The sequence below is a fragment of the Rhinopithecus roxellana genome, chromosome 10 (genome assembly GCF_007565055.1).
Source record: "Rhinopithecus roxellana isolate Shanxi Qingling chromosome 10, ASM756505v1, whole genome shotgun sequence".
Lineage (NCBI taxonomy): Eukaryota > Metazoa > Chordata > Mammalia > Primates > Cercopithecidae > Rhinopithecus > Rhinopithecus roxellana.
The window spans coordinates 45,955,091-45,980,842 of NC_044558.1; the positions used below are offsets into that span (position 1 = coordinate 45,955,091).

A 25,752-nucleotide genomic window follows, 5' to 3' on the forward strand; every position below is an offset into this window, starting at 1 on the left:
TTAGTCAGGCGCAGTGATGATGTTTCTTTCTCCACAGGTGACCTAGCAAAGCAAGGGCAAACTTGTGTACACCTGCAGTCCCAGCTACTCGGGAGTCTGAGGAAGGAGAATCACTTGAACTTGAGAGGTGGAGATTGCAGTGAGCAGTAAGCTGAGATTGCACCGCTGCACTCCAGTCTGAGTGACGGAGCAAGACTCTGTCAAAAAAAAGAAAGAAAAGAAAGAATAATCTCTACCTCTAAGTTTATAAATATAAATAAATATATACATACATATATGAGACAGAGACATCTGGAGATAAATATCCCAAAATATTCATAATGGTTGTCTGTAAGTGATAGGCTGAAGGTGACTGCATGTTCTACTTTATTGTCTAATCCCAATCCAGCGATCCTGGTTACTTGTAAAATTAGCAAAAACTATAAACATTCTTTTTACTTTTTGAAGATCAAAATTAAAACCAAATCAAGGGCCAGACATGGTGGCTCACACCTATGATCCCAGCCCTTAGGGACACTGAAGTGGACGGATTGCTTGAGCCAGGAGTTCCACGTTGCAATGAGCTATGACCACGCCATTGCACTCTAGCCTGGGCAAGACCCTGTCTCAAGAAACAACAACAACAAACAAAAGAAAAACAAAAACAAAAAACTAGTCAGAATATACTGGACTTGTATTATATGCAAAAGATAAATAAGGGTCACTTTCCTGCCTCGGGTAAATATGCAGCTCTTTGCAGTGCTATGAGAACACGCACAAGCTGAGGAAGGAACCATGATGGGGCCTGGGAAGACTGTGCAAGGCTTTGGAAAGGAGGTCATGTTTCATTCAGACCTTGAAGGATGAGCAAAGTAGGAAGGGGCATTCTAAGTCCACCACACTACCTCTTGAGTATCAAATTTACTTCTTTTAAAAAGAAGAAAAAAACTTCCTTCCCAGCATATTGTTGGTCTATCCCTCTAGTATGAATATAGTTACAATAATTATCTCTGTAACACACAGTATTTAGTGGTTGTGTTTGTATGATCAATGAAACAGTTAATCAATGTATATGACCAGCATTAAGCTGATTTTGCTAACAACCTATTAAAATGGAGAAAATCAAAGATCAAAATAAATAGTTAATGGAAAATCAATTCCAACTGGACTCTCAGTAAGGAAATGTCCTGCTTAAACATGTGGCCAGCACTGAGCTAAGTATGGAAACATTCTTATAAAAGTCCCTAGCCCCAGCCCTCTTCCACATTCACACCCTCATATGTGTCCAGCCTTCGTCATCGTCCGCACAGGGCTGCTGCTTGTTAACTGAGTGTTGATATGTTCTCTTCAACGACATTGTGAAATATTGACTCACATCTGATGTTTCCACTCACTTTCTAGATTCTTGGCTCTAAGACAGAATAGTCAACTGAATTCCAGATGCCAGGATGCACGTATCATCAAACGGAGGAATGATCCTCTGTTGAAAGATGATGTTTCTTTGTCCACAGGTGACCTAGGAAAGCAAGGGCATGCTTGTATGTGGACACTCACTCATACCATGTGTGCTCGGGTTGTGTGCCCAGGCTACCGAAAGCCCTTTGCATACTAAGTTCTTGGTTTATCCACAGAGCATTTTGCTGACTTCTCTCCAAAAAAATAAATAAATAATAACCAGTTCCTTAACCTTATTAAACCAAACACTTAAATTCTGAAGCAGCCTAGGAGAATAAGAAGAAAGAAACCACTAGAACCCACATTGCTGCACTCTCCTCAGAAGGTAGACTAACGATTTGATATGCTGGTTAAAACACACACACACACTCTGACACATACAATGAAAGTGGCCTAAAAAAGTCAAGATATGCTAGAAGATGATTATCTTGAATTCAGGGAGGACCAACGTCTACAGATAAAAAGAGCTCAAGAAGTACCAGGAAAGCACAACAATGCAAATGACTTAACATCACAGGACTGTGCACTTAAAAATGGTTAAAATGGGCCTGGTGCCCATTCAGAGAGGCATCTGACGTTCCTCTCCATGGACCCCAGAATATCCTTTTCTTTCTCATGTTTACTCCAGGGCAGCAACAGAGCCACTGTTATTTTTTGTCACTTGTAACCACATTGAATTCTAACGTATACCACTTCCTAAAGGAAATTAGTCTTGAACAATGAGCAGGAGTTAACCAAACACAGAAAAGTAGATAGGGTGTTATAGAAGGGTAAACAAGTTAAGCACAGGTTTGGAGGTCTGCCTCTGCATGGTGAGTACATGGAACCATGAATGTGGAGAAGTCCAACATCCACTGCAAGGCACAGAAAAGCTGTACACAGGCCGGGCGCGGTGGCTCAAGCCTGTAATCCCAGCACTTTGGGAGGCCGAGACGGGCAGATCACGAGGTCAGGAGATCGAGACCATCCTGGCTAACACGGTGAAACCCCGTCTCTACTAAAAATACAAAAACTAGCCGGGCGAGGTGGCGGGCGCCTGTAGTCCCAGCTACTCGGGAGGCTGAGGCAGGAGAATGGCGTAAACCCGGGAGGCGGAGCTTGCAGTGAGCTGAGATCTGGCCACTGCACTCCAGTCCGGGCGACAGAGCGAGACTCCGCCTCAAAAAAAAAAAAAAAAAAAAAAGCTGGACACAAGCCTGGAAAACACAGGGAAAACTAAATCTGAGATAATATTGTATGCCACACAAGGGAGCCTAAATTTTATCTTGATTAGGACAGGAAGCTATACACAGTTTTTAGATGGGGAATGATAGACTCAGATTTGCATTTAGAAAGATCACTCTGGAAATAGAGAAGGGAATGAAAGGCAGCAAGCTGCAGTCAGATAAGTGACTGCTGCAATCGTCCAGACAGAGAGAGCCCTGAAACTTACCTACACCCTTGGAGCCACATGAAATAAGAATAAACCTACCCCTAGAAGTCAGAGACAGCAGGGAATCTTGTACTGAGTTATTGCGAAGAATTCATATGCCAGTTCCAGTCCTTTATTTGGACAGAAAAGAATAGAATATAAAGAACAGTGTGTCTTAGAACCGTCTGGTACAATTGGCCCCAGTCATCAGACCTGCCTCTGACCCATGAAGCTGTCACCCAAAAACATAATTAATTTCTAGACCTTCTTCTCATTCTAGATCTGTGTCCAGAATCATTTCAACCTGGATCTGCCTTGTCCTTGATTCAAAGGCCCTTGATGGTCTGACAGTCAGCATTCTAAACTCATGCCCAACTCTCTGATACTTACCTCTGACCAGCCACTGCCCCATTTCTTTGTTTTCCTTTGCAGCAAAACCTCTCCCAAAACTTTTACGTACTAGTTGTCTGCAATCTCCCTTTCCTTCCACCCAACACATACACTGAAACTGTTTTTCTCAAGATCATAAATGACATGCATGTTGACAAATACAACAAATAATTCTCAGTTATCGTCCAATTTGACTTAGTAGCTTTTTTTTTTTTTTTTTTTTTTTTTTTTTTTTTTTTTGGAGACATCATCTCACTAGGTGCCCAGGCTGGCCTTGAACTCTGGAGCTCAAGTGATCCTCCTGCCTCAGCCTCACCAGTAGCTGGAACTACAGGCAACTGACACCATGCCCCTAATCAGCAGCATTCGACACACCTACTTGTTGATAAACCTTCTTTACTTGCCTTCCAGGATCTACAACTTTTAGTTTCCTCCTATTTGCCTGATTACTCTTCTGTATCCTTTGCTGGTTCCTCCTCTTCCTCTCTACCTCTTAAATATTGCAGTGTCCCAGGCTTTGTCCTTGGTCTTTTCCATCTATACAAGGGTTTCTCAACTTTGACACTACTGACTTTTTGGCCAGATAATTCTTTGTTGTTGGGGGCTGTCCTAGGCATTATAGGATAGATATATATAGTAGCATCCCTGCTCTCTGTCCAGTAGGTCCCAGTAGCAACGACTCCCCACAACCAAAAATGTTTCTAGACATTTTCAAATATCCCCAGGGGAAGCACCTCTGGTTGAGAACCAATGCTCTAGGTCTATAGGAAATTCTCTTTACTGTAAGTGTCTAAGACCTTAGTGATCTCTTCCAGTCTGAGGTTTTAAATACTATCTATAAGGCAATGATTCCCAATTTTACATATCCAGTCCAGACCTCTCTTTTGAACTTCAAATGGACTAAAATGTTCAAATTCCCATTCAAACATTTTGCTTCAATATATAGTGGACATCCCAAACTCACTATGCAATCTTCCCCATCTCAGTTGAAGGTAACACCACCACTCTTCTAGTTGCTCAAACTAAAAGTCTTGGAATCATCCCTGACTTCTTTTTCTTTCACATCCTGCATCCTGCCAAGAAATCCTATTAACTCTACCTTGAAAACACATCCAGAATCTGACCACTTCTTACCACTACTACTACCCTGATCCAAGTCGTCATGATCTCACACCTGGGTTGTGCAGCAGCCTCCTAACTGGTCTCTCTTGATATATCTTTGTGCCTCCACTGTCTGCTCTCTGCAAAGCAGCCAGAATGAGCCTTTTAAAATATGCCAGATAATTCCACTTCTTGCTCAAAACTCTCTGTCTCCTTATCTTGTTCAGAGAAAACTCAAACTCCACACAAGTCTCTGCGAGTCCCTTGTCACTTTTCTGACCTAATAAACTGCTATGCTTAGTTATCATCAACTGAGATGAAAAAGCTGAGGGGTGGGGCAGGTTTAGAAGGAAGATCAGGAGTTCATATTTGAATGTTCTTACGTCTGGAACTCAGAGGGAGTTCTGCACTGAAGGCACACATTTGGGACTTGTTGGCATAAAGATGGTATTTAAAGACATGAACCTGGAACAGGTCAGCAAGGGAGTAGATACAGATAAAGAGGGGCTAGGGCTGAGCCCCGAAGCACCTCAGTATTAAATGGATGGGAAGAAAAGGAGAAACCAGTGATAAAAACTTCAGCTGAATTAAATGTAATGGAGTTTAACTGAGCAATGAATGATTCGTGAACCAGGCAGCCTTCTGAGCCAGAATAGACTCTGAGATTTCAGCGCAGCCATATAGGGGAAGAAGATTTATGGATAGAAAAAGGAAAGTGACGTATAGATAACGGAAGTGATGTACAAAAACAGCTGGATTGGTTACGGCTCAGCATTTCCTTATTTGAACATGGTTTGAACAGTTGGCTACATCTTATTGGCCAAGACTCGGTGATTGGCACAAGTGTAGGATATGGGTCTGTTTACACCTCCACTTGTTATAGTTCACAAGGTACAGAGAAACTGTAGGCCAAACTTAAAATATGTAAGGAGGCAGCTTTAGGCTAAATTTGATATAATACCAGCAAAGGAGATTGAAAAGCAGGAATCAGTGAGGTAGAAGGAAAACCAAGTGTGTGTCATATCCTATAAGCTGAGTAAAAAACAGTCTCTATGAACAAAATCTGAGTCAAAAGTTTCCCTCAAATTCTAGATTCCTCTTAGAGACTTTTCCAGGAAATGTATAATCAAACTATTTGCATTCCAAATGCAGCCTGCAATGTAAATATCTCTTTCATCACTGCACTATATTGCCCATTAATTTATCACATACAATTCTTGTGGTTCAGATTCTCATCTTCATTTAATATCTGTTGTCCTACTTATGATGGTCACAACTTAATTAAATAAACTGGAAGCTTAGGTATAATATGAATAGGGCATATATATGTAGAAATATCAAACTGACACAGATGACTAATATCTGAAATACAGTAATTACATTGCCTAATGATATTAATCTCATCATTTACCAAAATGAGTAGCTCAGGACCAAAACTTGGGGGAGCTATTTCTAACTCTAAATTTCATCACAACAAACTCTTTTAAACACATAATGGCTAATATTTAATAATCTAGTATTTTGTCAGACAATATATTAATTATTCAGTTAATTTCAAGGGTTTTGCCCAACATTTACTGAGTTCTTGGAGCCACTTGACTTGGTTATTTCTTCCAGTGATATAGGTTAGTATTTAGCTGGCCAGTGTGACATTCATGGGTTGTTGTAGCAAGGCAAAAACAAAACCAGACTTGGAACCAGTCAATGTCTTTGTAAGAAAAGAGATGTGTGATATAGTTCTAGCTCACAACAGATAAGTGGATTCTCAGAAACATTTCGCTGGAGGATTGCTTGACCCTGGGAGGTGGAGACTGCAGTAAGCCAGGTTGGCACCACTATACTGCAGTCTGGATGTCAAAGTGAGACCCTGTCTCCAAAAATAAAAATAAAAATAAGCAGTACACAATGGGAAAAAAATTGCTTGACACTGATCCTGAGGGGAAAAAAAAAAAAAGACTTGAGAATTTAAATCTACCTCAACTGCAAATGGACCAGTATTGTTATAGTGTATAAAAAGTTAACATAATCTTACTCGATGGAAGCTTCCAGATCGACTGCAGTAATGGTTCCTATACCTGCATGAATTGGACCTCACCTGGAATGTTATGTCTCATTCCAGGAAAGACACAGTAAGAACACTGACAATCCCAACTGTCTCCAGCAGATGCTCTGGATTGCTTAGTACAGGGCCTTGGCCCTAAAGCTGTTCAATAAATAAGGACTGAATTATCCCAAATCAATCCTTCATCCTTTCTTCTTATCTCCTGAATTGATGAGGAGTCTGGAAATCATGAGAAATGATTAAGGGAAGTTGAAGGGAGGCAGATTTTGGCTTAATATAGAATATGCTTTCTAACAGTGCTGCCCCACAAGAAAATGAAATGCCCAACCAAGTAGGGATCTTAGTACAGAGAGTATTCCAGCAGGTGAGCACTCCTGTACCAAGGATGTTACCAAAGGGTTGCTTGCAGTAAGTGGGAGACTGAAGCAGCTGACCTCCAAGAGCTCTTTCAGTTCTGAGGTCCCTGAAACATGTCAGGGTCTATAGAGGGGATCTCCATAGCCAGCTCAGGACACTGTAGGGCTGGCCCTCCTCCCTCCTCAATGTGAGCCCCTGCTCTATATGTTGAGGAATTCCTCAGAAGGTGACTTTACTGACCTGAGGAATTCCTCAGCATATAGAGTAGGGGCTCACACTGGAAAGGGGTGCTGGGCTTCAGTAGCAGATTTACCCTTTGTGCAGCCAGGGATAGCCACCTGGTCGGGCTTGTTATGACAGAGTGGCCTGCACTAGACACAAGGTAGTGTGTATGCCCTAAATCAGACAGAACATTTATTTGCCCTTACTTAAAATAAGTCACTCTACTTACTTTAAAAGGAAGCTGGGCCGGGTGAGGTGGCTCATACCTGTGATCCCAGCACTTTGGGAGGTCAAGGCGGGCGGAACACTTGAGGTCAGGAGTTTGAGGCCAGACTGGCCAACACAGTGAAACCCTGTCTCTACTAAAAATCCAAAAATTATCTGGGCGTGGTGGCACTCGCCTGTAATCCCAGCTACTTGGGAGGCTGAGGCAGGAGAATTGCTTGAACCCGGGAGGCAGAGGTTGCAGTGAGCCGAGATCACGCCACTGCACTCCAGCCTGGGTGACAGAGCAAGACTCCGTCTCAAAAAATGAAAAAATAAAATAAAATAAAAAGAAGCCGTTTTCAAAGTCATTCTTCAGGAAATAATGATCCTTGGCTGGGAACTCTGTACCTGGTGCCCCTTATTCAAATGCCATGTCTATATACTTTTTAAACTTTGCTAGATTTGAGCACAGGTGAAGGAGGTAACAATGGGATCCATTCCGTCCTTCCTCAGGCAAGCACTCAGTTAAGAGTAAAATGTCCAGCGTAAATTACTAGAGCCAAAGCGGCTGGAAAATATTTCCATGAAGCAATAGTGGCATCTAGTGGTCAGATGAAATAATCACATGCCTGCTCACTTCAAGTGAAGGGGAAGAAAACAATAAAACCCCAAGCCTTTTTACTCTCCCTTTATACCTCTTATCCAACCACACCTGACAGGGAACTGGTTGAAAAACCAGAAAAGCCAGAACAGAGAATCATTAAAATGATACATGCAGAGTTCACTAAAGACTTTAACCTAAAACACACATCTAACTATGCGTTTATTCACCAATCATGCGATGCAGGGCCAGGGTCTCTTTCCTGAATGCAGATTCACCAAGTTGCTGCTAGTCTCTGTTGCACAAATCAAACCATTGTACATCATTACAGTGTCCAGCATTTACTTACGATATGGTGAGAACCTTAAAGACACTTTTGAAACAAAATTGCCTCCACTGATTTTTATGATTTTTTTTTCTTACAGTTGTCTCTCTCACCTTTTATTCAATGACGCTTTTTTGATAACTCAGTTTTATCGAGGCTTTCCAAAGCTTTTATCTTAGATTTTACAGGAACTGCATCTCTTTCTCTTTGTACTCATATTTCACCTGTTTATTAACTATCTGATCACATACAAATCCTCCAAACATAAACTGGAACAAATGAAATGGAAGGAAGATGGTTATTTAGATAAGGCTTACCTATGTTCATTTTTTTCGTAAGCCAGGGGGCAGGAGTATTTTTTTAAGATCCGATTTAAATTTCCAACGCCCACCGCGTTTATTTCATTTCACCTCTCTTTCACTTTCCTGCAGCGCAATTTCCCCCTACCTCCTTCACTTACAGCCCAAACTCCCATCTCCTGTTCAACTGGAGTAGAGATTCCTTCACTCTCTCCCACTTCTACCTGCTGTACTTCCCCACACCAGCTTCTCAACATTTCTGTTTCTTCAGCCTTCCTTCTTATCTCAAAGAAAAGGAAGCTCCCAAGTGTGCACTTACCATTTGGTGTTTGCCTTTCCTTCACCCATCTACCTTTCCCTGCGGGACTTTAAACTCCTGTGAGGGAAGGAATGTGACTTTTCTGGTCTGTGAAACTCCAGAGTGCTGTCCTGGCCTGAGAACGTTGCTCTTAGTGTCAATAAAATGATGTCATGGCTCACTGGAGAATTGGGATGACACCGAGTTGAGTAGTTCGTCATGCCTTTGGGAGACCTTGGGGAGCACAGGTCGTCTACCAGGAGAAGCCAGTAAGGTCGTGTCCAACTCCAGTGCAGAGTTTTGTGAACTCAGTTGTAACTACGATTTTTCAGTTCCCAAATACCTTGTCAGTTCTCTCCTCACGTGGCAAAACACAGTGTGTTAACTAAGGAAGCCAAGGAGCAAACCCATGGTGTCTCTGACAGTCCATCCATCCCTTGACACTATCCCAGACTTTTGACCCGAAAACGTAGCCTAACAGCTTTAAAGAACCAAGGCTAATGAAGTTTGCATACTGTTAGGGAAGTCAAGTGCCTTTCATTGGGCCATCAAGTGCTATTGGCAAGAAAGATAAGACAATAGGAGAGCCAATGTAAAGCAATTAGTTAAGATAATAGAAGAAATGGAAAGGCATTATGCTGATTTTTGCAAATGTATGACCAATTAAGGCTAATCTGCCTTGGGGCAATAATGCCTGATCCCTGCATTGGACAGAAAGGAATATTTGGAAGTTTTTCTGCTGGCCTAGTCAAATTCAATTCTGTGTGAATATTAGTCCTTGTGAGTAATAACAGACCTCTTTAGCATCCACTAATTCATATTCTTTAACACACCATCATTTTCCCCTCAGATTAGAAGCACACTTTTTTTTCTCTTTAGGCTAAAACATACCATTGTTCTGAGGTCCTTTTCAGCTTTTCTAAGAGTGAAAAACAATGCCAAGCAGCCCTTGCCTCTTTCACACACCATGCCCATTAGCTGTACCCCTGTTAATGGGTGTTGGCTTTCATTTCCTGCAAAACTATGACTTTTTAATAATCATGGCCTTTTTGTTCCCAAAGCAACTTAAAAGAGGAGGGACACCAGCGTGGGTCACTGTATTTTAGGATCTAGTTGCCCATGTGGTGTCCACATACCATGAGAGGCCAAGCAGTTGCTCCAGTCCAACCCCGACTCTGAAAGGGAAAGATCTTCTGAGTGCCTGTAGTACAATATCCTCTCCCGTTGCCTCCCAGATCACAATCTTCCATTACATCACATTAGTACAGCGGGTTAAGGGGTGGGGGGACACGCTTTTAGAGGGACTACCACCAAGTGGTTAAGAATAAGGGAGCTGGCCGGGCACGGTGGCTCACGCCTGTAATCCCAGCACTTTGGGAAGCCGAGGCGGGCGGATTACGAGGTCAGGAGATCGAGACCATCCTGGCTAACACAGTGAAACCCCGCCTCTACCAAAGAATACAAAAAATTAGCCAGGCGTGGTGGCGGGCGCCTGTAGTCCCAGCTACTCAGGAGGCTGAGACAGGAGAATGGCATGAACCCAGGAGGCGGAGGTTGCAGTGAGCCGAGATCGCGCCACTGCACTCCTGTCTGGGCGGCAGAGTGAGACTCTGTCTCAAAAAAAAAAAAAAAAAAAAAAAAATAAGGGAGCTACAGCCGCACTCCCAGGTTCAATTCCATCCTCTGCCACTCTCTGGCTCTATGATCTTGAGAAAGTGACATCCTCTCCAAGTTCCAGTTTCCTCATCTATTGCAGAAGAAGGAACACTAAAGCCGGGCATGGCGGCATGCGCCTGTATTCCCAGCATTTTGGGAGGCCGAGGCAGGCCTAGGAGTTCAAGATTACGTTGAGCTATGATTGAGTTATGAGCTATGATTGTGCCACTGCACTTCAGCCTGGGTGACAAAGTGAGACCCTGTCTCTTAAAAATAAAAGAAGAAATACTGGTACTTACTCTGAGGGGAGGTTACAAGAATTAAAGGAGGCAATCCATGTAAGGCTGTTAGCACAGTGCCTGTCAAACAGGAAGCACTCAATAAATATTAATTGTTATTTTGTGTTTATCTTCCTTCACTATCCCATAGACCCATAATTCTCAAAATTTGTGGTCTCTGAACCTCTTTAGACAAACTTTAAATTTCACATAAGCTCTTAAAAATTATGAGGACCCTAAAGAGCTTATACATGATATCTTTTATTTAGTGTATTATAAGTCAAGTCAAAATATTTTAATTATTTTAAAAATACAATAAATACTTTATCATAAATAAGATTCTATGAAAAATAACCACATTTTCCAAAACAAAAATATTTGGCCAAAGGGCAGCATTGCTTTACATTTTTGCAAATCTCTTTCATGTCTGGTTTAATAGAAGACAGCTGGGTTCTCCTATCTACTCCTGCATTCAATCTGTTGTGATATCACACATTATGCAGCCTCTGAAAACCTCCTTGTATATTTGTGAGAAAATGTGAGTGAAAAAGGCAAATCACGCCCTGGTGTTGCTGTGAAAATAGTATGACCTCTTGGACTTTATGAAAGAACCCCAGAGCAGTGTCCAGATTTTCTGGTGTCAATATATCAGCACGGCAGAGTCTCAAGTACCAAGTCAGCTCATTGTTAGAGGTGGGAGAATTTTCCTAGACTACAAAGCCAACAGAATTGAACATGAAAACAACTGCTGGTGCAACTGTGACTATGCCCTGATTAAATGAGACAGGAAAACCCTTAATCTCAGCCTCGCCATATAACCTCTGGTTCAGAAACTCAGGCCTGAGCCATGCAGAAGGCCAGACCCCTGTTGTTCTGCCGTTTGGAATGAAGCTTGTTTGTGAATAAAATATTGGAATCCATCCATTTCTCTGGATTGATGATTAGCAACTATTTTTTGTTATTGCTTTTCTTGTTTTTTTTTATTTGTTTTAGAAGAGAGTCAATTCAAAAAAATAAAATCTTTTCTTGATGTAATTCCTTTTTCAAAAATTATCTTTTTAAATTCTGGAAATCCAGTGTTTATGACTTAAGCCTTGTTATTTTTATACTATTAAAGGTTTGGGGTTTAAGACTTTGTTTTGTGTTTTTGGCAAACCTTTAAACAAATATTGTTGCTGAATAAGAACCTCTTCAAATGTTTTACTTATTCTTTACTGACTTTTCAAGATACACACGGTAGTGACATCACAGCCACCATGTCTAGCAGTGACACTTTAAACCATTTACCAGGCAAACTTAAGCAGTGGTTCATTCTCTGCACCTGCTGGGGATGGACAGTCCCTCCTGGAGGGGATCCAGAGATTACCTCTAAAATAATTTCAAAAGAAGGTGGAACTGGGACTCTCTGGGGCTGACTACTTTCTCAGGGAGAGGCATCAGGTGCAAAGCTGTTTTTCTCTCCTCAAAGCTCTACAACACAGGCTAGTCTTCCCCTCCCCCAACTATTTCTAGAAATTTGAAACGTTATTGTATCAGTCAAGACTAAATTGCGGGCACCAAAACCCAAATTGAAGAGAAGCTTTTGGAGAGCAAGGGGTGGAGTATCCTCATTTATTGGAAACACTTTGCACCGGGTGCAGTGGCCCACACCTGTAATCCCAGCACTTTGGGAGGCCAAGGCAGGTGGATCACCTGAGGTCGGGAGTTCAAGACCAGCCTGACCAACATGGAGAAACCCCGTCTCTACTAAAAATACAAAATTAGCTGGGGTGGTGGCGCATGCCTGTAATCCCAGCTACTCAGGAGGCTGAGGCAGGAGAATCGCTTGAACCTAGGAGGCAGAGGTTGTGGTGAGCCGAGATCACGCTACTGCACTTCAGCCTGGGCGACAGAGTGAGACTCCATCTCAAAAAAAAAAAAAAAAAAAAATCAGTAAGAAAAAAAGAGCAAAAATGAGCAAAGGCTATGAACAAAGGACATATAAATAACTTTTAAATATATGTCAACCTTATGCATATTTTTCAAATATACATTAAGTACTCACCCAATCAGAAAAGATCAAAAAGTTTGATAAGATAGTGATGTGGGGGGTAGGAGGAACTGGGCACTTCCATACATTGCTGATGGCAGTAGAAACTTATGGAACATCTATGGAGAGCAATTTGGCAACATGTATCAAAATTTTAAATGAGCAATGTTGACAAGTAATTCCATATCTTAGAATTTATTCCTTAGCTAACTTGCTCATTTGTAGTATTACATCATATGTACTAGGATATACATATTCCATAGATATGAAATTGGAAGCAAACAAATAATCTAATAATAGATTAGAGAATAAATGTATTGTGCACAGACCTGAGATGGAAATCTATGCAGCAGTAAAAAAGAACGAGGTGGCTCTACTTGCACTGTTCTGGAACGATCTCCATGGTACATAGTGAAAAAGGAAAGTTCAGAAGGTTATTGTGCTACTGCTTACAAAAGTGTGTGTGTGAGAATGTGCTTGAATATGCATAAAACATCTCTGAAAGGATACAAAAGAAAGGAGTAACAATAGTTTCCTGTGGGTAGAGGCTTTGGGTGGACAGGGTCAACAAGTAGAGGGAGACCTAGTTTTCCTATGTGCTTTTGCACATCTTAAATTTTCACCATGTGCAAATATTATCTAATTAAAATGAAAGTCTAAACAATAATTTTATAATGTTTGGCTTCTTAAAAACCTTTGAATATCCTTGAGCTACATGATGCCTAGGATTGCCACTGAGTAATGTTTATTATTGTGATAGAAGCACTTTTTAATGTACTAGAAATTCTGCTCCATAGCTGTACATGCAACAAAAATCTTTATGCTTTTCACCATCTGTTAAATTCTGTTGCATAGACATTTGTGGAGTTCATCACGTAAGTTATATGTAGCTCAACCTTCCCCAGACCTTAGCAACCTCTTGGTTCAGATAGGGTTCCTGTAGCAACAATGACTCAACACTGTTCTCACAGACATATTTTGAAACAGGACCTATAAAGTCCTCCCATCCCCTTAACTGGGCAAGGTTTTCTTGAAATCTTCATGGGGCGACTCTCATGTGTCCTAAACAAGTGTGCTCCCAGCAGGTCCTCCCACGGCTCTGCTGAACACCGCAGGTCCCTTGAGACCCACTTTCTCACCCAGCCCTGCTGCTTCCCCGCAGATGCCATGAGGGATACACTAGAGCCCCTCCTCTGTGAGAAAGCTGCCGGTCACCTGGGGGAGGTGGAGTGAATGCCATGCTCTGTTTCCACTGTGTTCTGTCAGACAAATCCCACAAATATGCTGCTTGGACTCCCAAATTTTGTGGAACTTGGTGACACAGCTCTTCATGTTTTGCTCACAGTCACTCTGTCCTCAACAGGACTCCTCCGGGAACGCAGATGGAATCGGAATGGTAGACAAAACTGGTGAAAGACAGTTTTTACTCAAAATCACCTCTCCTTCTGTGATGAGAATATAAGACCAAAGAAGAACTCAAAGGGCGTGAGGAAAGAACCATCTTCAGAAAATAAGAACCATGTTCCTTGACTCTGTCACCTCTCTACACCTCTCTACACCATCTGTTATTATGACGGGAAGACGGAGCCAAAACTGAGAGAGCAGTTTAGGAGAGGTTTGAGTCACTGGAAAGCAAAAATAATCCTGACTACTGCACTGATATAGCCACCATTTTGCCCTTATCATCTGTAATCTTCACAACACCTCTGTTCCAATTAATTTTCAACATGAATGGTAGAAAATCTGACCAAACTAGCTAAACCCCAAAATTGGAATGTTAGCTGATATAGTAAATAGAATGAGACAAATTGGCTTCAGGCATGGCCTGATCCAGAGCTCACAGGCCCTGAAGGCAGCCTAGTTTCTCTGTTCCTCAGCTCTGCTTGCTCAGTGTTAACTCTTCTCCAACAAGCTCTCCCCTCATGGTTACAAGATGGCTGCCAGCAACAGCTCCTGGGCTTTTTCCTTCCAGGTTAAATTCTGTTGTGTATCCATTTATGGAGTTTATCACATAAGCTATATGTAACCCAATTTTCCCCAAACCTTAGCAGCTTAGGACCAAATCCAGTAGAAACGAGTGAGTCTGCTTCCCTGAGAGTTCAAAACAAGAGCCTAGGAATTGAGTTTCTTTGCCTGTGGCTCATCCATGGGTCAGATACCATGGCAAGGGGGAGGAAGAGTCCTGAATGTCTGAGCTCAGGCCCTATGCTCCCTCCAGGGCCATCACCTGTCACCGGAAGTACTTGGGCAGAGGTGGAGGAGGGCTGGCTCCCCAAGCAAAAGTAGGGCAGTGTTGCCAAAGCATAGTAAATTCTAGGCAGCAAAGATAGCAGTTGTCCACAACAAACCCTATGAGATTGAAATTATTCTCATTGTACAGATGTGGAAATTGAAGGTCTCAGATGTTAAGACTCTTGCCCCAAATCATATAATGGTATAGATTGGATTTTACCCCATTAATGTGTGCAATGAGACTAAAAGGATAGGTAGGTATCTGCCAGGCAGACTTGAGCAAGGAGGGTGCTCGAAGCGAGGATTTATGAATACACAGCAGTATGAGGGCATTAGGGGAGTGGGGGGCCTTCAGGGAACTTGGAGTTATGGGCAAAGTTATAAGACAGTGTAGCAAAGAAGAGCTCAGGCTCTGGTGTCAGATGGATCCAGAAGTTATTTACCAGTTCAATAGGTTGCAGTGAGCAGCTTGCAGTGAGCTGAGATTGTGCTACTGCACTGCAGCCTGGGCAACAGAGCAAGACCCTGTGTCAAAAACAAAAACAAACAAACAAAAAAATTACTAACGGAGGTTTGTTTGTTTTTTGCTTTGTTTCACATTTTGATATAGATTCCTGAACTCTCCAGGGATAGGGAGATTCCTAGGTTGAGGTATCAGGAAATTTCCTCCCAGAAAAGTGTTGGTCATATAGGGGAATTCATCCACCTCCTTCCAAGTGGCCAAGGATGTAACTACTCACTTCACCTTCATCACCTGTAATATAGTGCCAGTAAGCTTCACAGAGCTCTTGAGAGGAATGAGTGAGATAGCACAAAGGAGCTGGTATAGTGCTGAGCTCAAGGAGCTCCACAGATGGTCAATGTTATGGTACTGGTGAGGATAGGTCGCACGAAGTAATGAATGGGGAAGGTGTGGGAAAATAAGACGGAAAATTAACCATGGGTCAAATCACGCTAAGATAAGGATTTTAGCTTTTACCCTCCACAAAATGAAGAAGGATTTTGACCAGAGGGATGGCCCAATGAGTTTTTCATTTTAGAAAGATCATTCTGGCAGCAGTGTATAGCCGAGCAGCAGAGAGGTGGGGTGGGCAGGGGGAGGGTCCAAAATGGATGGCAGTGAGACCAGTTAGGAGACTATTTTAATACAGTCATGTGCCACATCACGTTTCAGTCAACGATGGACCTCATATGCTATGGTGGTCCTGGGTGATTGGAATACTGTATTTTTACTGTGCCTTTTCTAATATGTTTAGATACACAATTACCATTGTGTTACAACTGACTGCAGTGTTCAGCACAGTAACTTGCTACACAGGTTTGTAGCCTAGGAGCAATAGGCCACATCATATATAGCCCAGGTGTGTAGTAAGCTATACCATCTAGGTTTGTGTGAGCACACTCCGTGATATTTCCCCATCGTTACCCCTGTCATCAGGTGACATATGGCTAATCAACTTGTTTGGTGGTTGCTAAACTTAGTTCAACGTTAAAATTACTAAGAAAGGCCAGGCACAGTGGCTCACGTCTGTAATCCTAGCACTTTGGGAGGCCAAGGCGGGCAGATTACTTGAGGCCAGGAGTTCAAGACCAGCCTGGTGGACATGATGAAACCCCATCTCGACTAAAAACAGAAAAATTAGCCAGGCATGGTGGCACACACTTGCAGTCCCAGCTACTTGGGAGACTGAGGCAGGAGAATTGCTTGAACACAGGAGGTGGAGGTTGCAGTGAGCCAAGATTGTGCCACTGCACTCCAGCCTGGAGATATATGTGTCTTAAAAATGGACATATTTCCTGACCCTTCAACTCCACTTCTATACGCATATCCTAAGAAAATAATTCGGGCTATGTACACTCCACCCTGTCTCAAAAAGAAAACAATTACTAAGGGAGGTTTTTTCTTTTATTTTTTGCTTTGTTTCATGTTTTAATACAGATTCCTGGACTCTCCAGGGATAGGGAGATTCCCAGGTTGGGGTATCAGGAAGTTTCCTCCCAGAAAAACTGTTGGTACCATAGGTGAATCGATCCACCTCCTTCCCAGTGATCAGCATTGCCTAAAGGCAAACTAGAATTGTTATAGCAAGAATGTAAACACTAAGAAACAGTCAACTTTCTGGTTTTTTAATGTTAAAACAACAACTCTTGAAGCCCCTGGGGCACAGGTTGGCATAGTCAGATAAAGATTGCCTGGGATGGAAGGGATGGAGAGAATGGGATCGAGTGACACTTTGCAGGAGGTCATTTGGTCTGACCAGAGCAAACCACCAGGAAGGAAGCAACCTTCGAGGTGATGGTATTTGAAGGTGGGGCCATTGGGAGGTAATTAGGTTTAGATGACATCATGAGGATGGGACCCTCATGATGAGGTTAGCACCCTTATCAGAAGAGGAAGAGATCAGAACATACTCCCTTTCTCCATCGTGTGAGGACATAGCAAGAAGGTAGTCATCTGCAAACCAGGAAGAGGCCCCTTCCTCACCAGATACCAAATTTGCAGACATCTTGATCTTTGACTTCGCAGCTCCAGAACGGTGAAAAAGAAATGTCATTGTTTAAGCTACCTCAGTCTATGGTACTTTGTTACAGCAGCCTGAACTGAGTCAGACATTCAGCATTGGGAGATGGCCAGCAGGGAACTGCATGGAAGCTGACCCAACACCTACAGTACCAGCCCCAATTCAGGTGAGCACTGGCTGCCTTTGTGGAAGAACCACTCCCACAGTTCTGCCTTCAGCCAGAAGGCCTCCCATCCATCGCTGTATCCTGATGGCTCTATGACTGTAGACTTGCTGACTTTACTCTGAGCTGCCTGATGTGGATAACAGATAACTCCCACTTCAATGGCCCAAATACTCACTGGCCTTCACATTTCCATCCTGGGGATGAATCAGAATTCACCCAAACATCTCCCCTATTCCCAGATGTTTACATTGTTTTCAGGTTTCCGTTAGTACATTTAATACTTCAATGAACATGTTGCACATAAAGCTTTTACTGCATAACTTCTAACTCTAAAATATCTGGTATTCTTTGACAAAACCTAGTAATGGCTATTTCTTTGAGTTCAGGATACGAAGTCTCAAACACTATTCCCTTCTCAAAAGATACAATTAAAGTTCTTTTTATGAAATTCAGTACCTGTTGATGGAAAAAAAACTCTTAGCAAGCAAACAATGAAAGGGAATTTTCTGAACCTAATAATAGGCACCTACCAGAAACCTCAGCCAACATCTTACCGAATGCTTCTTTTAAAAGTCAGGAATGAGATATGGGTGTTATGAGTGTCCATTATCACTGCTTCTAAAACACTTCTGTTGGCACTTCAACACTAGAAGTCATAGAAAAGAAAAAAAAAAGGAAAGAGATTGCTGCCTCTTCCAGGATGTAGAGAAGCAGGCATTCTAATTCACTGCTTGTATAACTTCAACCTTTAAGAATGGCAATTTGGAGATATATGTGTCTTAAAAATGGACATATTTCCTGACCCTTCAACTCCACTTCTATACGCATATCCTAAGAAAATAATTCGGGCTATGTACATACATGTAACAGGTTACTGTCTCTACTACTCTCTAGTCAGAAACCTCCTATTTGACAAGGTACTGCTTATGTGAATTCCAGCATGAACACATGCAGGAATATTAGTCACTAAAAATCATATTGTATAAGAGCATTTGCCAGAAAGACAGCTTAAACTACCACGTTCAAAATACCTTTTTTTGTAGATAATGGCGTGTACACACATACACAAACGTACTGGAAAGATCTATACAGAATATTGATGATTCCTTATGCTCTTTGTTTTCCCAATTTTCTAAAACCTGCTACTTTTCTAATTAGGAAAAACAATATATTTTAAATGCTGCCTCAAATGCTGTAGGCAGCAAAGAAAGTGGCTCAGAAACGCTGTAAAGAGAGATTTTATATGGGGAGATGGTAGCAACTATACATCTGTTCATACAGAATCCTTAATGCCATGCAGCTAAACTGTATTCTTATTGTTCATTTTATTAAGACAAAAATAAATGGTAGATCTAAAGGTTAATTTTAGGTAAACTCTCTTAGGTAAACTCTGTGCTTACTCATATTCAGGAACCAGCTATTCTGCAAATTCTGAGCAGGTCACAGGCCACTCTGCAACCCAGTGATTAGACTGGGGAAGATGGAGCTTATCGGGCTGTTTCCCTGGTTCATGTGACCAAGTGGGGTCTGGGGTTGGGGTTGAAGGAAGAAGGGAGAAGGGGCGGTCACAACAGTGTTCCATGCATGCACTCAGACAATGGCACAAGTTACAACAATGAAAATCTTTATGCATATAACTTTGTGATCAATACAATCCTTCAGAACAAGAGACAAACAAAGGAATACAATGTCCCAAACTGTTGCAGTCCATAGGCTGACATTGCTAACTAGATTTAGATCATCTGGAGGCTTTTGTAAGAGGAACTGAGGTGCAGAGGCATCAAAATGAGTTGATTCCCGGCAAAAGTGCTAAAAGGCTACAGACATATCTAAAAATCAAGAAACCACTACTTGTTAAGTACTTCTGGTGTTTGCATACAGTGTCCAATACATAGGGAAGAGAGCAAGTCCATACTGGTCTTTGTACATGCTGTGTGGTAGAGGCTACTGCAGGTTTCTTGATTTTCTAAAGTAGGCAAGGCTCATTAATTGACCAATTCACATTGTGATTACTTGGTACAATGCATGCATGTTATTGGTACACAGAGTGCTTTAACAGGAATCTGCTGGATTTTCAAAAATCTGACAAGACCATTTTTGTCTCAGAGGACTATTATTATCCTTTCAGTTATTCATTCATTCAACAGATACGTATCCCAAACTGTGTGTTATCTCATCCATCCCCTTCTCAGGAAGACTAACCCTGGAAACAGGTGAGAGGAGAGTGTTCACAGGGCACAGCATGTGTTGTTGATACTGTTTGTGGACAGCAATGGTGCAATCCCAAGGACTTGAATAAGTGGCCTCTACCTCATTAACCAACTCCTTGAACCCAGACCATCAGGGAGCTAGTGAGCTGATTCAAGAGAGGAAAGAACAATTCTCCATTCAAGTGAGACATCCCTCAAGGGGAACACAACTATTCTGACTCATTTGGGAAGGGGCAAAGAAAAGGATATGAGGTGGAATCATTCTTATCTGTAAAGTTTAGCTGATGGAAGAAAATGGTGTCATTTGCTTAACTCTGGAAAATGCAGTGGGTCTCTGGGCCCTGAGGGTGGTATGCAAAATAAGCCCATCTCTCCACCTACACCCTTCCCAAAAAGCAGGCTGTGGGCGTGGCTGCTTTTTAAGAAGCTGGATGCTAACTTCAGATGGCACAGAATTCAAGACCAAAACTGTAATAACTTCTTAGTCATATTTTCCATCTTCAGTTCCTTTGGGGGTAAAAATACCACGAAGAGGATAAAATAGCTTTTCTCACGGTATAGGTCATTGTGTGTTTTCTGTTCAAAAAAAGTTCACACAACCACATTCTCTATTATAAAAATTAGTACCTCTCATAGTAAAAGCCTGCTCTACAATTACAGTTTTCGTTTCAGAATTAACAATCCATTTGCTCAAATCAATATTGGCTGCATCAACAATATTCCTGAAAGTATTGCCAATAGTCTTCCAGAGACAAACATGAAGGCTGAGTCTATTCCTCTAATGACGGCGGGGAGAAGGGATTGAGGAGTGAGCCTTTTGCTCAGCCAAATAACAGGTACATGAAGCATTCTTAAGATAAACTCCCTGTTCAGGATAAGGAAGTCAGAGCTGGTTTTGTAAAACGCCATCAAGGGACTCTGTACCATCTGGAGACAGGTCCTTTGAGTCAGGAGGGATTTTAGTGAATGGCTTCCCAGTCTTGGTTTTTACAAGTTATGTAGCCAATGCATCTGTGTACAAAGAGCATTAAACCCGCCTATTGCACTGAAGGAAATGTGGCTAAGTCACTTGGAATACCGGGAGTACTGACCTTGAGTAACTGAAGTGCTACTTCACCTCTGTGTGGCTCAGAGTTCCCATCTGCATAGTGGAGACAAGAGGTGCTATCCCTGACCCGCTGGGTTAGAGAGAGCTAGAAAGGGCAGGAGTGAGAGGGAGCTAGAAAGCACTGGGGCCTTCTCCAGAGAAAGGCAGTGTTCAAGTAACAAAGTACTCAACAAAGGACTCCAATCAAAAAGCACAAAATTCAAGTAACAGAGTCACGGGTGCTGTGTTCTGGCTTCTGAACAGAGGCCTTGTGCGTCTGCAGTCGAGAGCTGGTGGGTAAGTGAGCTGTGTGGTAGGGGATGCAGGCCAGGCTCTGTGTGGAGCCCATCAAGTCATCCGTACCACTGAGGATGAAAGCTCTCCTCGAGAGGAGAACACAGACCTCAGGAAAAGCTCAGTGGCGCGAGCAAGCTGTCCGGAGCAACTGCTTAAAGCATATGCCAAGTGTGTCCTGTGCATAAGATCTTCAGCTGGGTTATCGACCGAAATTTCAAGAGATGAAAGGTTTTCTTCATTTTGCAGGTAGAAATAGACAGTTAAAGAAAGGCTGTCTAGATTTTTCTCCTATGATTTAGCATAAGAATTTTTAAAAAAAATTGAGACTGGTACTGTAGGAAATCTCACAGGACACAATCCCCTCCATAAACCATGAAAAGGAAAATCAGGAAGTTTTTTGTAACGAAGAAACTTACTTTTTACAGTTTCTGTCCTAGCAAGCTGGTATGTGCATGCTTGAATATTAGTAATACCCAGAGAACTAGAAGGTTTAGGGGCACTGTCACAGGGACTCTGAAGGCCCCCAGAACAGAAGGATGGACAAGAGTTAACAGTCTAGATATATAGTCTTTTTTAAATAGCTCACAATGAAAAATTGGGAAAATTTCACACTATAAAACCACAATATTTATTTTGCCACAAGAATCCACTTCATCAGTTAGCAAGTAGATGGGAAAACAGCCCTGTTTCTAACTCCTATTATAAAACTTCCAGTTCCCATTTTTTATGGGCTGTTGCTCATCCCTGAACCTACTCATTTTCACTGGACAAATAAAACTCTTTTAGAGCCATTCAGCTGCAGCCCTTATACTACTGTGAAAAGGTGAGTCCAGATACAACGTTTCGGGGAGACATCATCGTTTCTTAGTGCCACTGTTTCCAATGCCGGGTTTGCTGAAGCTCCTGCTCATTTGAGGAAAGTGCACAGTCGGGGTTCTTTCTGTAGGGCCATATAATCCCAAGTTCCTGGCAGTAGCAGATTTCCGTAGGGGCTTGACGCTGGGGAAAGGGCTAAAGATGGGGGTTTTTGAGTTGCTGCCTTGGGGAGGTTTGCTGGTGGCTTTGTTTTCTTCAGGTGCACTCGGTGGCTCTGGGCAGTGCCGCTGGCAGGGTGGGCGCACCCTGGGTTCAGTTTCAGCTGCGGCATCCCTCTGGTTCAGTTCCAGGGCCCCCAACTTCACCTGAACCGCAGACACATCCACATCAGCATCTCCGAACACCGGCTCCGGAGACTGCCCCTCGATCGTCCTCCCGGTACTGCCTTCGGGGCTGCTGCCTTCTCTTCCAACTGTCGCTGTACAACTAGAGGGGAACGCCTCTGCTGCCCCCAGCCCATTGGTCTTGCTGGCCTCGTTCTGCTCGTCTATCAGCCCTACGGTGTCCCCACAGCCTGGATGACTCTTGGTCCTTGGCATGTTCTTTTTGTGGACTCGGATGTGAGTTCGCCACGGGGAGTTGAGCTTTGTCTTAAGGTCTTCGTAGGGGACAGGAGACACTTTCCCTCCTGTGTGACCAGGAATGTGGATGACAGCATTCTTGGCAGCTCTGTTAGTCATTTTCATCTTCTTTCCTAAAAGAAGGTGGTTTATAACTGGAGAACTGTTTACCTGAGACGGGAGAATGCTGGTCACTGGCCCTTTGTCTGAAAGAAATGTTGAAAGGTAGTATGAAGTGCATCACAGAGAAACACATCCATCATGGAACAGAAATCACATGGAGGTCCTCCCAGCCTGGCCCACCACATCCCTTCCCACGTATTCCCCAGGGAGGGGCACAGGCATGTGACTGAAGACAGCAGAAACCGAATTCAACCCAAGAGCCTGGAATACCAATGTTCTCTTCTTTAAAGAAGAAGGGACCACAGGGTGATGATACAAAAAGGAACATCTGACCCCTCATTCCTAATTAGGGCCTGGACCCCCTAATGTTTTTTTTACAGAGAGCTCTTGTCTCTGAGTAGCAACTTCAGAGGTACTGTACCTAGAAAAATCTTTGCAGATTTAAAAAAATAATAATACAACAAACACTATGACCGTATGGATTATCATCTGTCAGCCTCTGAGAGGTAGGAAAAGAACACACTGCATATTATGAAGTGAGATCCAGCAGAATGACAGAAGTAATAAAAAGGTAGTGAGAATGCAGTGAAATCACAGCTATCCAGCATCTAGCCCTAGAGATGAAAAACCACTCCTGTGTCCTCAATGGACTTTGAAAGCCAATTGAACACTGAAAAGCACCAAAAGCTTTGTCCTCAGCTAGGTGCCGTGGTTCATGCCTGTAATTCCCAGCACTTTGGGAGGCCAAGGCAGAAGGATCACTTTAGGCCAGGAGTTCAAGACCAGCCTGGCCAACATGGTGAAACCGTGTCTCTACTAAAAATACAAAAATTAGCCAGGTGCGGTGGTGCGCACCTGAAGGCCCAGCTACTTGGGAGGCTGAGGCGGTAGACTGCTTGAACCCAGGAGGTGAAGGTTGCAGTGAGCCGACATTGTGCCACTGCATTCCAGCCGGGCAATACAGCAAGACTCCTTCTCAAAACAAACAAACAAACAAAAAAGCTTTGTTCTCCTAGAAGGCACTGTCAATGGCATTATTGTTGACCTCCTGTGGCTATGACCAGGCTCCTATTTCCAATGCAGCATTCAACACACATGGTCCCAGGATGGCAGCTGCAGACAGAAGTTGTAGGGAGAAGGCCTCTCCCTCTGTGTGTGAGTTTCCTTCCTCCTTGATGTCCAGGTCATCTGGCTGAACTAACTTCCACCCTTCTCTACTGTTGTCATTTACCACTGGTCATACCCCAGTATCAACTGAAAATGTTGATAACTGTCTCCTCTTCACCACATTCCTGCCACCTCACCAATTATTTGACTGTCACTGTGACTGGCCCTCCATTACATTCTCATAGTTCCTCAGCCTCCCCAGTTCCATCCTAAACCTTATCACCCAGCTCCACCTTATGTGAAAATATTTAATTCTAATACTCCTCACTTTGGCTCTTCCAGCTCTCAGGCTCTCAGTCTAACTATATGTGGTAATGAACCATAGAGACTTCTGGCTCCTTGTTCCTCAGGCTCCTCATAACCCCTCATGTGCCTTCGGCTCACTGACACCCCTACCCTGCCAGATGCGTGGCCGACCGCTTAGATCACTGCTTCATAGGCATCCCTGTCTCTTTGTCACACATTGCTAGTAAAGCCCCAACCTGGGATCCATAATCCACATTCTCTTTTCTGAAACTGAGCCCTTCAAATTCATGACCTCTCATTTCACTGGGTCCTTAATGCCAAACAATCTTTTCATTTCCCTGTCTCACTCCTTTCAATGACTTAACTAAATCTTCATTACTTTCTTTAACCTCTCATTTACTCCCAACCCCCACCTTATTCCCACCAAACAACTTTCCCCCAATTTCTCCATGAAAACAAAAGCTATCAAGTCTGAAAGGCCTCTATTTCCCATCCTCCCTAACCTCAGAAGCTGATACCTCAACCGCCATCCTCACCACCTTCCATTAAGTCTCAGAAGCTAAGGTCTTTTTGCCTCTAGTTTAAGTTCAGTCTCTCCCCCTGTGCTGCTAATCCTATCGTATACCATCTCATCTAAAACCATGCTGCTCAAACCATGGTCCCTGATATGGTTTGGCTGTGTCCCCACCCAAATCTCATCTTGTAGCTCCCATAATTCCCACGTGTTGTAGGAGGGACCCAGTAAGAGATAACTGAATCATGGGGGTGGGTTTTTCCATGCTGTTCTCATGATAGTGACTAAGTCTCACAAGATCTGATGATTTCAAAAATAGGAGTTTCCCTGCACAAGTTCTCTTTGCCTGCTGCCATCCACGTAAGATGTGACTTGTTCCTCCTTACCTTCCACCATGATTGTGAGGCCGCCCCAGCCATGTGAAACTGTAAGTTCATTAAGCCTCTTATAAATTGCCCAGTCTCAAGTATGTCTCTTTGCAATGTGAAAACAGACTAATACAGTCCCCAAGCAGCAGCACCAGCAGTGCCTATGGGCTTGTTAGAAACATATAATTTCAGCTCCATTCCAAACCTACTGAAACAGAGTCTATATTTTAGCAGATCCCCAAATGATCTGTATGCACACTAAATTTCGAGAATCAATGCTCTAGAGATTTGCCTTTGAGTGGCAATCTTTCCCTTCAAGATAACCACATCAACCATGATCTAGAGAAAGGGTCAGCAAACTTTTCCTGTAAAGGACCAGACTGTAAATATTTTAGCTACTGTAGTGTGAAAGGAGCCTTAGACAACCTGTAAAAAAACGGGCATGCCTGTGTTCCAATAAAACTGTATTTACAGGCTGGGTGCAGTGGCCCACTCCTGTAATCCCAGCACTTTGGGAGGCCAAGGTGGGCAGATCACCTGAGGTCAGAAGTTCAAGATCAGCCTGGCCAACATGGTGAAACCCTGACTCCACTAAAAATACAAAAATTAGCCGGGCGTGGTGGTGCATGCCTGTAATCCCAGCTACTTGGGAGGCTGAGGCACAAGAATTGCTTGAACCCGGGAAGTGGAGGTTACAGTGAGCTGAGATTGCAC

At 42.9% G+C, this 25,752-nt stretch overlaps 1 protein-coding gene and 1 long non-coding RNA gene across 9 annotated transcripts in view; both read right to left on the bottom strand.

Moving 5' to 3' along the window:
* Positions 1-13,975, bottom strand: part of LOC104680823 — a 98,228-nt gene extending 84,253 nt beyond the window's left edge. Inside the window, exons 1-2 of the long non-coding RNA XR_750512.2 lie at positions 13,886-13,975; positions 1,374-1,495 (exon numbers count right to left, since the gene is read on the bottom strand). This is a non-coding gene — a long non-coding RNA (uncharacterized LOC104680823). The remainder of the gene's footprint in view (positions 1-1,373; positions 1,496-13,885) is intronic.
* A 5,222-nt stretch (positions 13,976-19,197) lies between these two features.
* Positions 19,198-25,752, bottom strand: part of TBC1D30 (TBC1 domain family member 30) — a 104,816-nt gene continuing 98,261 nt past the window's right edge. For 4 of the 8 annotated variants that reach the window (XM_030939274.1, XM_030939278.1, XM_010386912.2 and 1 more), the window contains one exon: positions 19,198-22,826. In XM_030939274.1, the coding sequence (XP_030795134.1) occupies positions 22,039-22,826 (788 nt within the window). In that variant the 3' untranslated portion in view covers positions 19,198-22,038. The remainder of the gene's footprint in view (positions 22,827-25,752) is intronic. The other 4 variants (XM_030939275.1, XM_030939276.1, XM_030939277.1 and 1 more) reach the window with 2 other exon arrangements.